General features: G+C 43.6%; 1 protein-coding gene across 11 annotated transcripts in view; it reads right to left on the reverse strand.

Annotated features, from left to right (window-relative positions):
• The window catches only part of CPSF7 (cleavage and polyadenylation specific factor 7), a 23,594-nt gene continuing 9,493 nt past the window's right edge, over positions 1-14,101 (reverse strand). For 6 of the 11 annotated variants that reach the window (XM_025987453.2, XM_025987450.2, XM_025987451.2 and 3 more), the window contains exons 6-10: positions 11,015-11,429; positions 9,982-10,100; positions 7,585-7,753; positions 6,776-6,943; positions 1-1,970 (exon numbers count right to left, since the gene is read on the reverse strand). In XM_025987453.2, the coding sequence (XP_025843238.1) occupies positions 6,781-6,943; positions 7,585-7,753; positions 9,982-10,100; positions 11,015-11,429 (866 nt within the window). In that variant the 3' untranslated portion in view covers positions 1-1,970; positions 6,776-6,780. The remainder of the gene's footprint in view (positions 1,971-6,775; positions 6,944-7,584; positions 7,754-9,981; positions 10,101-11,014; positions 11,430-14,101) is intronic. The other 5 variants (XM_072758208.1, XM_072758206.1, XM_072758209.1 and 2 more) reach the window with 1 other exon arrangement.

Raw genomic sequence — 14,101 nt, forward strand, 5'->3', positions numbered from 1 at the left:
TTGACAGCGTCATCAAGTTTATTACACAATTTTCAACCTATCAGAAAGACAAACAAATCACCGACAACAGGGGGACGGGGCCTTGGCCTTTTTGAGGGCTGGGTTTTTCTTTCCTTTTGCTATCAGGAAATAAAACTAAAATTTTTGTCATTGAGTAAAAACAAAACAAGAATGGGGAGAAAAAAATTCTCCGGGTAAACGGCTTTTCTGGTATTCTATTTTTTTTTTTTCCTTAAACTGTCACCGTACTTGGTTTTCTCTACATTTTAAAAAGACACCCGGAGCTGCTCCCGAGGATAAGCACATTACTTAACGCTTGGCCAGTTGGGCGGGGGGCCATGTTCTGAAGTAGAGGTGGGGATGGGGTTGGGGGACAGGGGGAAATAGCTACAAACTGTAGCCTCTGTCCCAAGGGAATGTGCCTGTCCAACCCTGGGGGCCCCCTCACTGACTGACCATGGGCTAGGTCAGAAACGTGCAGGGCACAGAAGAAGGGTTGGGTCCAACTCAGTCTCTCCCCTCTGAGCCAGAAGGGTCTCCAGTGGCCCTATGTCTCACACGCCGTCTCATCTCCTGTTAGATGTCACATGCCCTGTAAATGCATGCAGAAGCAGCAGCCATCGCTCTGTGGGTACCGCAGGACCCTGTTACTGCTGCTTCCATCAGCAGCAAACACACAACTCGGATGTTCTGTGAAGAGCAATTCCATTGGCCTGTGTAGAAAATGACCCCCGAGTGGTGGTCCGTAGGACTCTGAGCTGAGCTCGTTCAAGTCAGGCTCCACTTCCTCCTTGCTCCTCATCAGAGGCAGGAAGTACCTCCACATAGAGTGAAGGAAACTATTAATACGTCAATAGTCCAAAGGTGGAAAGACACCAAATTTATGACTACCTGCCTATTAGTGCCAGGTTATCCCACAGTAAGTAAAAGTATGTACCTGGGGGATGCAAGCGCATGCTCACATTGAATCTGAAGAAAAGCCTATATGGAAGTAGGCCTAGCCTGCCCTAGCTTGCCTCCTCTCCTACCCCTCCCGGTACTTCACAGGGCTTCTTCAGTGCTGAGGTCCGATGTCCCCATCTCCCAAGGGCAGCATCTTCCTCTAAAACAAGGAAGCAGCCTTCTTGGGGGAGGGGCTCCATGTGTGAAACAGAAAAGCCCCAGGAAAGGGAACACCTAGTACAGCTGGTTACTGCAAGAGGCAACCAAGCAGGAAGCAGCAGTGGGTGGTAACTGGCTCTGCCAGGCTCCCAGCAGCAAGCAACCTCATGGCCTTCTCTGCTTACGAGGGGCAAGTCCAATGAGGCGGCTGGGCAGCAGGGAGGTGGAAAGACTCAGTCCTCTGGGAGGTCAGGGAAACAAACTGTCAGTATGGAAGAGGGAAAAGCAAGAACAGGAGAAGCTTTTCATATGGGAATTTCTGTTCTCAGGATCCCTCCTCAAAGGGCTGAGAAGGTAAAGGAGTTAAAGAAGTGGTATGTTAGCAAGGGGATTGGACCCTCTTGGCCCCATCAAACCTAATGCTGAGGGCAGGACCCTGGGCTTATTTTGGCACACCCAGTCACTTCTCCTAGATCCTGCACAGAGGAACCGTTTTCTGTGGGAAGAAAGTCTTCCCATCAACCTCACCACTGAATTCCTCCTGGAGAATCAGAAACTCCTACGTTTCCTTGGACAAAGCACCATTCTCTATGGAGACCAGGGGCCTAGACATGTTTTCTTCCTGTCTGCCACCCCTTCCAACCACATGGAAGTCTTTAGGTTCCTTCCCCTGACAAACAGGAGGTGTGGGATTGGGAGGGCTGCCAGGCAATCTTCCAATCTGTAGGGCAGAGGGTATTCCCTGGGTGTCTGAAGGGAGTTAGGGGTTTGGAGGAAGGGAGAGGGGTGGAGTGGCCTCCGTCCTTTAGTCCTGATCAAGGTGAGGAGATGCAAGTCCATTAAAAAAACATTTGCTTCCAACCAGACTCCTGCAATGAGAACATCAGAAGAAAAAGAAAACACATGTTAGAGATTATCTTCTGATTGATGTGTTTACAGGAATTATACTGGCATTGTCTAAAGTTACAATGTATGAAGTGAGGTATATACACAGACAGAATGCAAGCCTGGGAAAGTGAAGGAAAGAAAGCAGGATTGTCTGGAGGTGTCTGGGTACTGTCCATAGTGAGGGATGGTTGCAGGAACTACAGTGAGTAGAGAGAAAAAGCAGTAACATCTCACTTTACGGTTAGGGAGAAACAGACAATGAAATGAAGTCTCAAAGCAGTTTGACTAAAAAGGAGACTGGCTGGAGAAATATGAAACTATGACAATCCAAAAAGAGTTGCAATAAGGGAATATAGGGAGTTGAAATACCATTTCAGAAAATCTGTTCTGAGCAACTCTGAGCTTACCTTAAGGGGAGGGGTAAAAATCTGGAAATGGGAGGTACAATGGTAAGAAAACACAAATGTGCACATAACCAAATCTATTAACCCACAAACACCCAAGAGGCCCTAGCAGGGAGCATGTACTTAACACAGGAACTCCTAAACCCTCAAGAAGCCCTGTTTAACACATCCTTATGCATCCGTGTGCGCGCGCGCACACACACACACAGAACCAAGGATGTACTAAGCTATACTAAAACTCAAGGGATTTTAAATCTTTCCCCAGACGACAGCTTTGAGTAAGGGGTCAAGTAGCACCCTCATATCAAGCAAGAGTTATCTGGCAGGCCAGAACAGAGAGCAGAGCGTGGAAGTGAAAGAATTCGTAGTCACAATTAAGAACTTCCACTGAACAGTAAGGCACTGTTCAGCCCCTCACCACATCTCTGCCAAACCTAAGGCCCCTAGTATGCCCAGCCCTTGTTCCAGGGTTACAGTTATCAGTCAGTGGGGAGCAGCCTGATCAAGCTGACCGCATAAAGGAGAATGAACAGCGAACAGGAAAAAGAGAGATTAAATCAGGCTTAGGACTTCTTCTAATGGCCAAACCCATAATATAGCTTCCACACAAATGCTCACTCTTTATGTATGCACTTCTTTAAAAAAAAAAAAAAAAAAAAAAAAAAGACTTTATTCATGAGACACAGAGAGAGAGACAGAGAGAGAGAGAGAGGCAGGCAGAGACACAGGCAGAGGGAGAAGCAGGCTCCGTACAGGGAGTCTGACATGGGACTCGATCCCAGGTCTCCAGGATCATGCCCTGGGCTGAAGGCGATGCTAAACCGCTAAGCCACCCACGCTGCCCTATGTATGCACTTCTGTAACCTGGAGGAACCACCTAAGGAAAAAAAATCCACAGGCAGCTTGCTCCTTCTACATTCTACTATTTCGGCTTGGGAACCTCAGAATCTGTTCTAGAAGTTTCTGTCTTCCAGCTTCTCTAAACACCTATGCTTGCAGCTACTTGTCTCATTTCCTGAGAAAACTCTGAAGCCCGCAGTGCCTCTCCCCTTCAAACCATTTGGGTTTCTGTATCTTTGCACTGGATCAAAATTGAACAGAATGTTTAGTTTTCATTGGACTGGGAGGAAAGGAATGAGGTGAGAATGATTATATTTTAAATACAATAATATCCCCAAATAATGAGCCAATAGCTGAGAACTACAATAAGTTGAAGCCAAAGCCACACATTACCTAAGAATATCCTCAAATTCCAAAGCATACACACATATACTCCAAAGGAGATGTAATTTGGAAACTGTTCAAAACAAAACAACAAAGGATAACTAATACATCAGGAGAAATCAACTGTTGCACTCAAATCTTACAGGTTGTGGTTACCTTTGGTGGTAATGTTTGGAGGCAGGCAGAAAGGATGGATAGAAAAGCTTGCTGTTGTATTGCTGCCTCTAGATGGAACAAATCTTTTGGCTCTCAGGAACACTCATCCATACAATATAAACACTAGTATTTTTAACTAAAATGTGTCATACACAGAACTTCCAACAGTTCTCCAGCTAAATGGACCCACATACCATCTCCCCAACACGGAACCTCCTACATCACGACTTGGTGACTGAAGATAGAATGCAAAGTCCTTAAGATGAGAATGTGAGCAACTGACATTTTTTGGGTTTCTGATTCAGTTCTTTTGGACTAGCTATCTGGATGGAATAACCAACATACCTAAGGGATAAAAAATGGGAACCTGGAAAACCTTTTTCCTCCTGTTGTCATAGGCTCACACCAGCCAAATGACTGTTTTCTGAGAACTACAGGGTTACAGGTTCTTCAGAGTTATTCAAACTGCATCACTCTTATATGGAGGAACACTTTATGAGAAACACTCATTTATGACATTAATGAGAAACACTCATTTTACAGGTGGAAAAAATGATGCAAAATGACAGTCTCAGGTTCAGATGTTTAGTACCCAAAATGCTAGTCTATCAGTGGATCTCGCAATTTCTCTTTCAAAAGACTGTTAGGAGAGCCACCAGGAATGGTGACATGCAGTTACATACTCTAACTGCTAACCCAAATGTGGCCCTAGAGATTATAATTCATGCTCTGCATGGACAAGTACCTCCCTGGTCACTATTCTCTAGTCTTTTCCAGTATGAAGGACCCATGCTGTGAGCAACAGGATTAGGGGAGAGGTGACACTCAACCCCACAGCAACACTAGCAACTGTGTTAGCTCAAACAAGAGCAGGGAGATGCTACTACTACCACAGCAGGGATGGGACAGGAACAAAGGTCTACCCTAACACCCACTCTCCTTTCCACTCCAAGGCCGAATTAGGCCAGAGTCCACTTCCCCTGGAGAAATATGGGTACCTCCTTAAACTCAGTTTGTCGCAAAATCTAGAAGTATCTAGCACCCACAGCCTGTTAGTTTTATATAGATTATCTCAGATTTCAGTGATACCATGCACTTTAAAATTTTGTGGAATTGAGTGTTTTAGAAACAGAAGGGAAGCAGGTAAAAAAATGTTAGTTAACCTTTCATTTTCCCACTTACCTCCTACAGAAGACAACAAAAAGTAATTTCCAGCTAGAACCACTTTTATCAATGCAGATAATGCAAACAAAGTCGAGGGCAGCAGCCAAACATAACTGAACTCCTTTCTTGTTAGTAGGTTATCAGTGGGCCAAACATGGCACTTTCTGTTTACAGTCCAGATATTGCTAGTGAACTATGGGCATTCCCAGGTAGCAAGAGGGTCTCTTTTCTTTTTTTTTTTAAATATTTTATTTAATTTATTCATAGAGACGGAGAGAGAGAGAGAGAGAGAGAGAGAAAGAGAGAGAGAGGGGCTGAGACACAGGCAGAGGGAGAAGCAGGCATCATACAGAGCCTGACGTGGGACTCGATCCAGGGTCTCCAGGATCACGCCCTGGGCTATAGGCGACGCTAAACCGCTGCACCACTGGGGCTGCCCAAGAGGGTCTCTTTTCTCATCTTCATTCAGGTACCCATCTTGCCACCCCCAAAGAACCACAGAGAGCCCTTCCTAATCCTCACCCTCCTGTTCAATTACCATTACTTCGGACCAACCAAATTGGCCAAAAAACACCCAAAAAACAAGGACATTTTCGTAACACACTTGATGTGAATGAAACCATAAAGTTGAGAAGAGACCCTAAAGAGATCTGGGTCTTGCAGTGGCCTCCAGGAACCATAAACAGATCATCCTAGCCAGAATCTAGACTACTTTTAAAGGCCTCCACAGAAACAGAATAAACAACACTCTTTGGTTACTTATATACTAGAAACAATCATACAAAGTTCTGAGGACAAAGCTGGAGTCCCTGGATCCAGCCAAGCCTAACTCAACTTCTCAATAACCTGAGTTAATATAGTTCCCCTCACAACTCTACTTTTGTTTTGCTAAAAAAAAAAAAATTAAAATTAAAATAAAAATTAAAAAAATCAATCACTGTCAATAAGTTTTTCATTCCCAAAACAGATCCTTCCACTGAAGTATCCTCTTTACAACCTCTACATTATTAAATATGATTTTTTCAGATCAGCTTTCTCCTAAAGTATCCTGAGTTTCAAAATCCTAATAGATACTAATTCTTTTTTTTTTTAAAGATTTTATTTATTTATTCATGAGAGACACAGAGAGAGAGAGGCAGAGACACAGGCAGAGGGAGAAGCAGGCTCCACGCAGGGAGCCCGATGTGGGACTCGATCCCAGGACTCCCAAGATCACGCCCTGAGCCAAAGGCAGGTGCCAAACTGCTGAGCCACCCAGGGATCCCTAGATACTAATTCTTAAAATTGTTAATGTTGCACATTGAAAACTAACAAGTAGACAATGGTCTTACTTTTTTTGTCTTGGTCAATTTCCTAATTTTGTACTTGAAAGTTTGGCGGGGTGAAAATATAACTGGCTATCAATACTGAAAACTCGGTATGTGACGAGTATCATGAGTGCTAAATGCTCTAGACAGAATGTCTCACTGAATTCAGCAATTCAACGAAGACAGCTGTGTTTACGGTCTTCATTTACACATGAGAAAACTTAAGAACAAAGTAATGTGGCCTGCAGACACTGTGCTCTCATCCCAGAAGTCATGCTGTCTCTCAGATACCGGGTTAAGGCAGACAAGACACAAACAGAACCAGCTCAATTTCAGGTCCATTTCAGGATAAGACTTCTCCAAAGGAGCAGGAAGAGCAAGCAATCTGCCCTCTTCAATTTTCTGTTACCTAAGTCAAAAGTCCTCCCTTTCTCTTTAACTGCTTTAAAAAGAGAGCAAAATCTTCACGATCACCGGTATTTTGTCCTTCGTGGCAGGCCACCCATAGCCAGGAACAGGGGCCCGTCTCACCTGTCTCAGTGGTGCCGGTCCCGCTCTCTATCCCGGTGTCTCTCGTGCTCCCGGTTCCTTTCTTGGAAATAATCATCATGCCGATCTTCGTTATGAAGCAGGTCCCGATGCCTCCTGCTGCTCTCCCGGGACCGGCTAGGTGACCTCTCTCGGGACCGATGTCTTTTCCTATTAGAAAGATCCTTCAGCCTCACTCAGAGGACCGACTACGTGCCTTCCAAGAGTGTTGTGTTCTGGTGTCTTCCAGTATTTGTCTGAACCCCTTTTCTATTATGGGCCCAATGTCTGAGGATGTCAGCTCTTTGAGGACTAATCTTTTTTTGGGAAAAAGGAACAATCAAATGTGCTGAGATCTTACTAATGTATCAGGCACAGTGCTAGGAGCTTTACATGCTTATCTCATCTCATCTCTACAACAGGGCTGTAAGAGAAGTACTATTATTGTCCCTTTTTTAAAATGAGAAAAATGAGGCTTAGAAAGCTGGTGACTGCCACACTCAAAGCCATACAGGAGCAGAAATGGGACTCGAATCCAAGCACATATGTCTTCAAAGCCCGTGTTCTTAACTATGCCGGTCTATCTTTATTCCTAAATAGCCCACTGCCTCACTGAACAACGGATTGCAGACATTACAACATTCGTTAATGCAGATGTGACTAATTCCTTCCCCTTAAATAAGACAGCAGAGGTAGGCCTGTTCTTCCAGCCAGGGCCTTGCCACATCCCCTGGGCTCTCTTCCTCTCCCTGCCAATCCCTGGAAGAGTGCTGCTCAGGGCTGGTAGGCTGTTGAAGCAACCAATAACTCACCTGGACGAGCTTCCGCTGGCACCCACACTGTAGGACTTGGCTTCAATGCCATGAAGACAGTCCTTAAGAGAGGAGATGAGGACACGGCAACGCTCATCATTGGCGACCCGGGACTGTTTGATAACAGCAATGGCTGTGAGCAGCGTCTCAATCGCGTCACTGTAATCCCCTGACAGGGGACGGATGGGAAAGGCCAAGAATGAGCAGAGGCATTAACTGGACCAAAAGGAGAACTCAAGAGGGCACAAACAGTAACTAGTTGTCTCACAGAACCACGGTAAGATGAATGAGGCAGAAGTGGCAGGTATAAAAGTGGACGGCATCTATATTTCAACAGTCTGCAATCAGGGATTCTCAGATGTTGACAGTGGATATACAAAGAGGTGCAGGGTAGTCTGAGAACAATCAAATATCCGTTACAATAAACAATGTGCGTACTTTTTGACCCAGAAAGTCTAAGAACAGTTCTACTTCTGTTCACAAGCATGTACGCTTAACAGTGTTATTTTTCAGCATTATTTTATCAAAAAATTAGACACAAATTAAATTTCCTTCAGTGGCATCTGGCTATATAAATTATGTGATGCCGGTTTTATAAAATACTACACAGTTGTTAAAAAGCACGTGATAAATCTGTATGTAAACAAAGTAATCCACATAAAGCGCTTAGCACAGTGCCAGGCACACAGTAAGGGCTCAATAAATGTTAGATATTATACACTGATAGATGTCCAGAACATTAATTTTTTTAAAGTCGCAAAACAGTATTCCGTTTTTGTAAAAAGAATAGAAATTATATTTATGTTGTCATATGGACAGAAAAAAAATCTGAGGGACAGACACTAAATTGTGGAAGGTGGTCTTGGTGGTGGGCCTTGCATAGAGGACTTTCATTAATTACCACTGCACATTTTTTTTAATTTTTTTAATTTTAATTTTTTTCCACTGCACATTTCTAAGTCTGAATTATTTTAAATCTATAATCAGATGTGTGTACACATATACATAACATATACCTAACATGTCTGTATGTAGAGTATATTATATATACATGTTTTTAAATTTCGCTGCCATGAAGAACTAGCCCCTTCATTCCCCAAATGTGCACAGTGCCTGGCTCAAGGTTTGTGGTCATGGGGTAGGTACTTGCACAATGCTTTTCCATGCTAAGTCAAGTGCAATACAGACAGAAGATAATGCAAGGAAAGCATGGGAACTAGACAGGAGTCCAGTGAAGAGGACTGGCAGCTTCCTCTGTGCAGGGCAATAAGAATAGAACGGAAACTGTGGAGGAACTGTGATTCTGTAGAGATCCAGGAACACCAGGATGTCAGCTCTACCAGGGCAGGGAATTTTTGCTTATTTTGTAAGCATTCAGTAAGTATTTGTGGTTTGAATGACTGGAATGAGAACAACAAAAACGGACAGAGATAGAGATTCAGTTATTGATCATCTTAAGGTGCAGGAGTTTGTAAGGAAGAATAATGACTATTTCCTTTATACTCCTCTGTATATTGAACTTGTTAAAATGAGCACAGATTACTTTCTAATCAAAAAATCTTTCAGAAAAAAAAAATCTTTCAGATGTCAGTTTTCTGGAGGAAAAAATAAAGAGAGAGAATATATGTATTTCCTGTCTTTAACCTACCCTGTGGATTCAAATTTTGCAGCCAAAGATGAAAAATTACAGAAAACAGATGGCAATATTTAGTGTTATTTCCTAGGAGATCTGACAATCTACATTTACATCAGTGTGGGAAACTCACAAGAAAGAAGTCTGACTGATACCATAACATGAGACTCGGACCAAGATCCTATAAAGAACCAAAGATTCCATACTAGGGCTCTCAGAGTTACAGCTTCTGGTTCTGTCCACTTAATACTGACGGGGGCAAAAGTTAGTTCTAAGGGCATATATTATGTCTTACGATGACACCCAACAGACCTGCCTCTTTCTAGGAGACGCTACAGAGAGGTCAGCAGTTCTGTCTAAACCCCCAAATACAATGAAATTCCATATCAAACCATATCTAGTCCTAAGAAACCTGCAGTCTACACTAGGACTAGACACTAGATCCACTGATCAACCATTGAGATCTCCATGAGGGCAGGAATTTCATTCTACAACAGATACTACAATGAGATACTATTTATAATCTAGGCACTAGGTTTGTTTTCATGAGGCAGGTCTGGATACAGGCTTAATAAAGTAACAACATTAGAGCTTCACCCAAGCCACAAAACCACAGTATCAGATTATATACTACTGAAAATGTGCCACTCTTGAGAATCTAACAGTACTCCAACTTTATCTTGTTGAACTTCTTCCCAAAGGAAATGACAAAACATGGAAAAACTAAAGGTAAGGAGAACACAGCAGAGGTAAGGGTGAGTTACCTGCACTGGCTCCAGATACCGCTTTGGAAATGGCACTGCTGGAAATTGCTCTATTTCGCTTCATGATCTCTTCAAATTCTGCTTCACTCACTGTAGAGGGCGGAGGGCCCGAATCTCGGCTGCACAGAAATAACACCATTCCTGATTGCCCAAGCCTCTTATCTTTACCATAATCTACACTACAGTGTTACTTAATCATGTTCTCCTACATAATGTCTTAAATGGTTCTCAGCCTGTTCACATTATATGTGTTCACATTCTCTTCAAGGACAGAATTTACAACATATTCTTTTGTAATTTTGGCATGACCCAATGGCACTAGACATTTGCAGCATCCCTAACAGACACGTGTGGCTCTTAATTAATTAATTAATTAATTAACAAAAATATTTTATTTATTTATGCATGAGAGACATAGAGACGAAGGCAGAGACACAGGCAGAGGGAGAAGCAGGCTCCACCCAGGGAGCCCAACATGGGACTCGATCCCAGGTCTCCAGGATCATGCCCTGGGCAGAAGGTGGCGCTGAACCACTGAGCTACCGGGGCTGCCCTGTGGCTCTCAATTTAATCAAGCTCCTTAAAAAAGGATTACGAGGGATCCCTGGGTGGTGCAGTGGTTTGGCGCCTGCCTTTGGCCCAGGGCGAGATCCTGGAGACCCGGGATCGAATCCCACATCGGGCTCCCGGTGCATGGAGCCTGCTTCTCCCTCTGCCTGTGTTTCTGCCTCTCTCTCTCTCTCTCTTTCTGTGACTATCATAAATAAATAAAAATTAAAAAAAAAAAAAAAAGATTACGAAAGACATGATTAGGGTCAAGAGACTAAGATGCAAATGAAACACCAAATAAAAAAAACATTATCTAACGGATGGTTAACTATTTCCCAGGACTCAACACTATGACAACAGTTTCTACAAGGGAAAAACACAAGAATTCAGGCTTACTTACTTCCTCAGGGAGAATAAACTACGTAACACATGGTCTACCCTACTATACCTGGCTCAAATCTGAAAGAAACAAGATAGTCCTTACCTGCCATGGTGGTTATAGGGTGCTGAGGCCTTCATGTAAGTATCTGGTGGAGGCCCCACTGTAGCATTTGGTGGGGGGAAGAAGGCTGGATTGAGGTGAAGGGCAGGTGGGATGGCCCCAGGGGGAGGTACAGCCAGATGAGGAGGTAATCGAGGAGGAGGGGGCATGAGATGCTGGTAGTGGATGCCAGGAGGAGGAGGAGGGACCCCAAAGCTTGAGGAGAGAGGAGGTGGGGGCGGAATTGGGGGTGGGGGCAGACCCATCAAGGGGAGGGCTGAAGGAGGGCGATTGAAGTAGGGCAGCACACTGGGGGGCTTATCCACACGGGCAGATGAAGGTACAAGGTTCTCAGAGGGTGTGGCCCGTCCATCAGCAGAATCACTAGAATCCCGTGAATGGGCCCGTGGAGGTATTCCTATGAAGCAAAACAGAACTAACGTTACTGCCCAAGGCTTTACACGTACCCATGGGACCAGCTCATCCCTCAGCAAGAGTCCTCGGATACCATACTGAGGAAGGTGACAAGCAGCTGAGAAAGAAGGTAAAATCATCTATTCCCTTTTCTTTGGCCTCAGAAAAAAAGGGCTGAGGCAAGTTAGTTAAGTCATAAACCCAGAAAGCAGTATCACTCCAATTCCATGTCAGAGAATGCTCTTTATCTAGAATTCTCTGTGGTTCACACTCAATTTATCCTTAGACTGGTTTTCTATTTCTAAATGCAGGATCCTGATTAACCCAGGAGAAAATGACAGTGTTGAAGTTTGTTCATTACTGTTCAGCTGGAGTCAAGTGGATGTGGAATCCCCTTCCATGATTAAGAGTTCAGGGCCTCTCTCCTTAGACCAGTACTAGTTGACCTGAGACCAGTACTATGCTATTGTACATCTGCAATGTTCTCTCTGCAATGACATTTTGGCCAGAGAATTTGGGAGAAGTGAGGGAAGGGGAGGGGGAGATACTTCCTCCATCTACATAACAAAACTCATCACTGGGATGGGGAAGAGACATACACCACAGAAGACTGGAGGTCAAGTGAGAAGTAGAAAGAAAACGGGAGGTAAGCCAAGATAAGACATGTCCACAGATTGAGCAGATGGTACACAGCTGACAGCAGGGACTCCTAGTAAAAAGCTTAGTAAAAAGCAACTCTCGTATCTGGGGAACTCCCACTATATTTCAATGGCCCAAACACTGTACCCCACAGGAAAATCACCACAGCACTTTGGTATGGTGGTGTGCACAAGGGCTCACAAATGCTTTTACACAGCTGGGAATGTGGCTGTACACTGTAAAGTCACTCAGTTAAACTTCTTCACTCTCTCCAATAGTCTACTCCAGGCCTGGTTAAGGTGGAACCCAACAGAAGAACATGATCACATAACCTTAGAAGTCTTGGAAGCAGAGAGATGCTGTTAGCAGTCACATGTGGGCAGAAAGGAGAGTGCTCCTTAAACTAACACTTGCTGATAAACTCAACTCCAGGTTCAAGCATGCAGGGACCTATTATCTCAGCAAACACCTTACTTTCTCCACCATAGCCTATCACCGGTGCCTATCATGGCATACTTGTGCTTCATATCTTATCTATATGGCAACTTGCTTCTTCCCTGAGTTCTCTCAAACCAAAGAAAAAGGTATCTGTAAATGGGATCCTCTGAAAGTTAGCCATCTTCCCACTTTTTCAAAGATTGTTTTATATCTATGGCTACAATCCCAGAGTAGCAACCATTTTTAAGCAGAGGAAGTCTACTAGCTGTACTTAGTGAATAGAACCCATGTCTGTCAACGTGACAGAGCAGAAAACAGCACTCAGTCACCACCATCATTTCAGCAAAGAAACGGAACACTGAGGAGTACATAGCTAAGCAGAAGTAGGAATGTTATCCCTAATGTAACTGTACATTTATGCAGCTTAGGAAAATTAGAAAAGGGTTGAATTATACAAAGACTCTGAAACAGAAGAACTTGAAAATTCAAGTTGTCAAAGAAAAGTGTGTGCCTTTTAACCCAGAGCAATGGGAGTTCACACTATATCCATCTAGGCTCTCAATCTAGTTAAAAGAACAGTTGTTCCTATGCAAATAGAGAAGTGGCCATATCTTCACCTTCAATCAATCAATACAAGGTCCCAGTGGACCACCCAATCAATACAAGACACTATTTTGAGAGCAGGACCTAAGAAATGACAGAACACAGGTGATGACCCCCCCCCCCCCCCCATCAGAAAAGAAAAGTAAAGGCAGCTGGCTGCTTCAGGCAGGGCATTGCAGGGTGGCTGCACTTTGTGAGGTCAGGATAATCCAAGGTCTGGTCCTCAGGTTTTGTGGGTTCAGAAACTCAACTTTAATAGTTCACCCAGGGTGACTGTACCCTAGAAAATGGATTCAACGCTAACCAAACTCACAAGAGACTGATTCATAAACCAGAATGCCAATTTATTAATTTACAATGAGAAATATAACTGCCAAGCAGACTGGAATACTTGTGTCGGCTGGTCAGCGCATTCTCTTCCCAGTAGGAGAGCCTATTTAGGAAACCAAATTAGTGTCAGAAGGTGACTTGGTGAGTACAGAATCAGAACAAAGGGAGTAAGGTGAACTCAACGGATGCTATCATCAAGCTAAGATAGTACAATGCAGCTTTATTAGTGGGAAACACTTGCCAGGCAGACTAAAATATCTGGTAATTGAAAGGGCACTCTCTTCCCCTGGACAATGCTGGAGAAACATTATTAAACTCTTCTTTTCCAGCACTCCTTTTGGTTGATTCCTTACAGAGCGCCCTTCCAGCATATGTTTATGACAAGATTATAGCCATCTTTATAAACATTACCTGTATATTAAGGTGGCTGCTTGTTAATTTATACAAAGCACATGTTACAGTTAAGCCCATTCACTATACTGATTTAAGACAAAACCATATAATTTAGAGTTGACAGGAACTTTAAACATCATGTATCTACTTCAGAGCAGAAATAGTACAGTGACTTGACCAAGGTCACACAATGAGTCAGTGGCAAAACCAGACTATAATCTGAACCTCTCAGCACAGTGCTCTTTCTTATACACAGCCTCATTTTTGGGTCTA

This window comes from Vulpes vulpes, chromosome 5, assembly GCF_048418805.1.
Source record: "Vulpes vulpes isolate BD-2025 chromosome 5, VulVul3, whole genome shotgun sequence".
In the NCBI taxonomy this organism is placed as follows: domain Eukaryota; kingdom Metazoa; phylum Chordata; class Mammalia; order Carnivora; family Canidae; genus Vulpes; species Vulpes vulpes.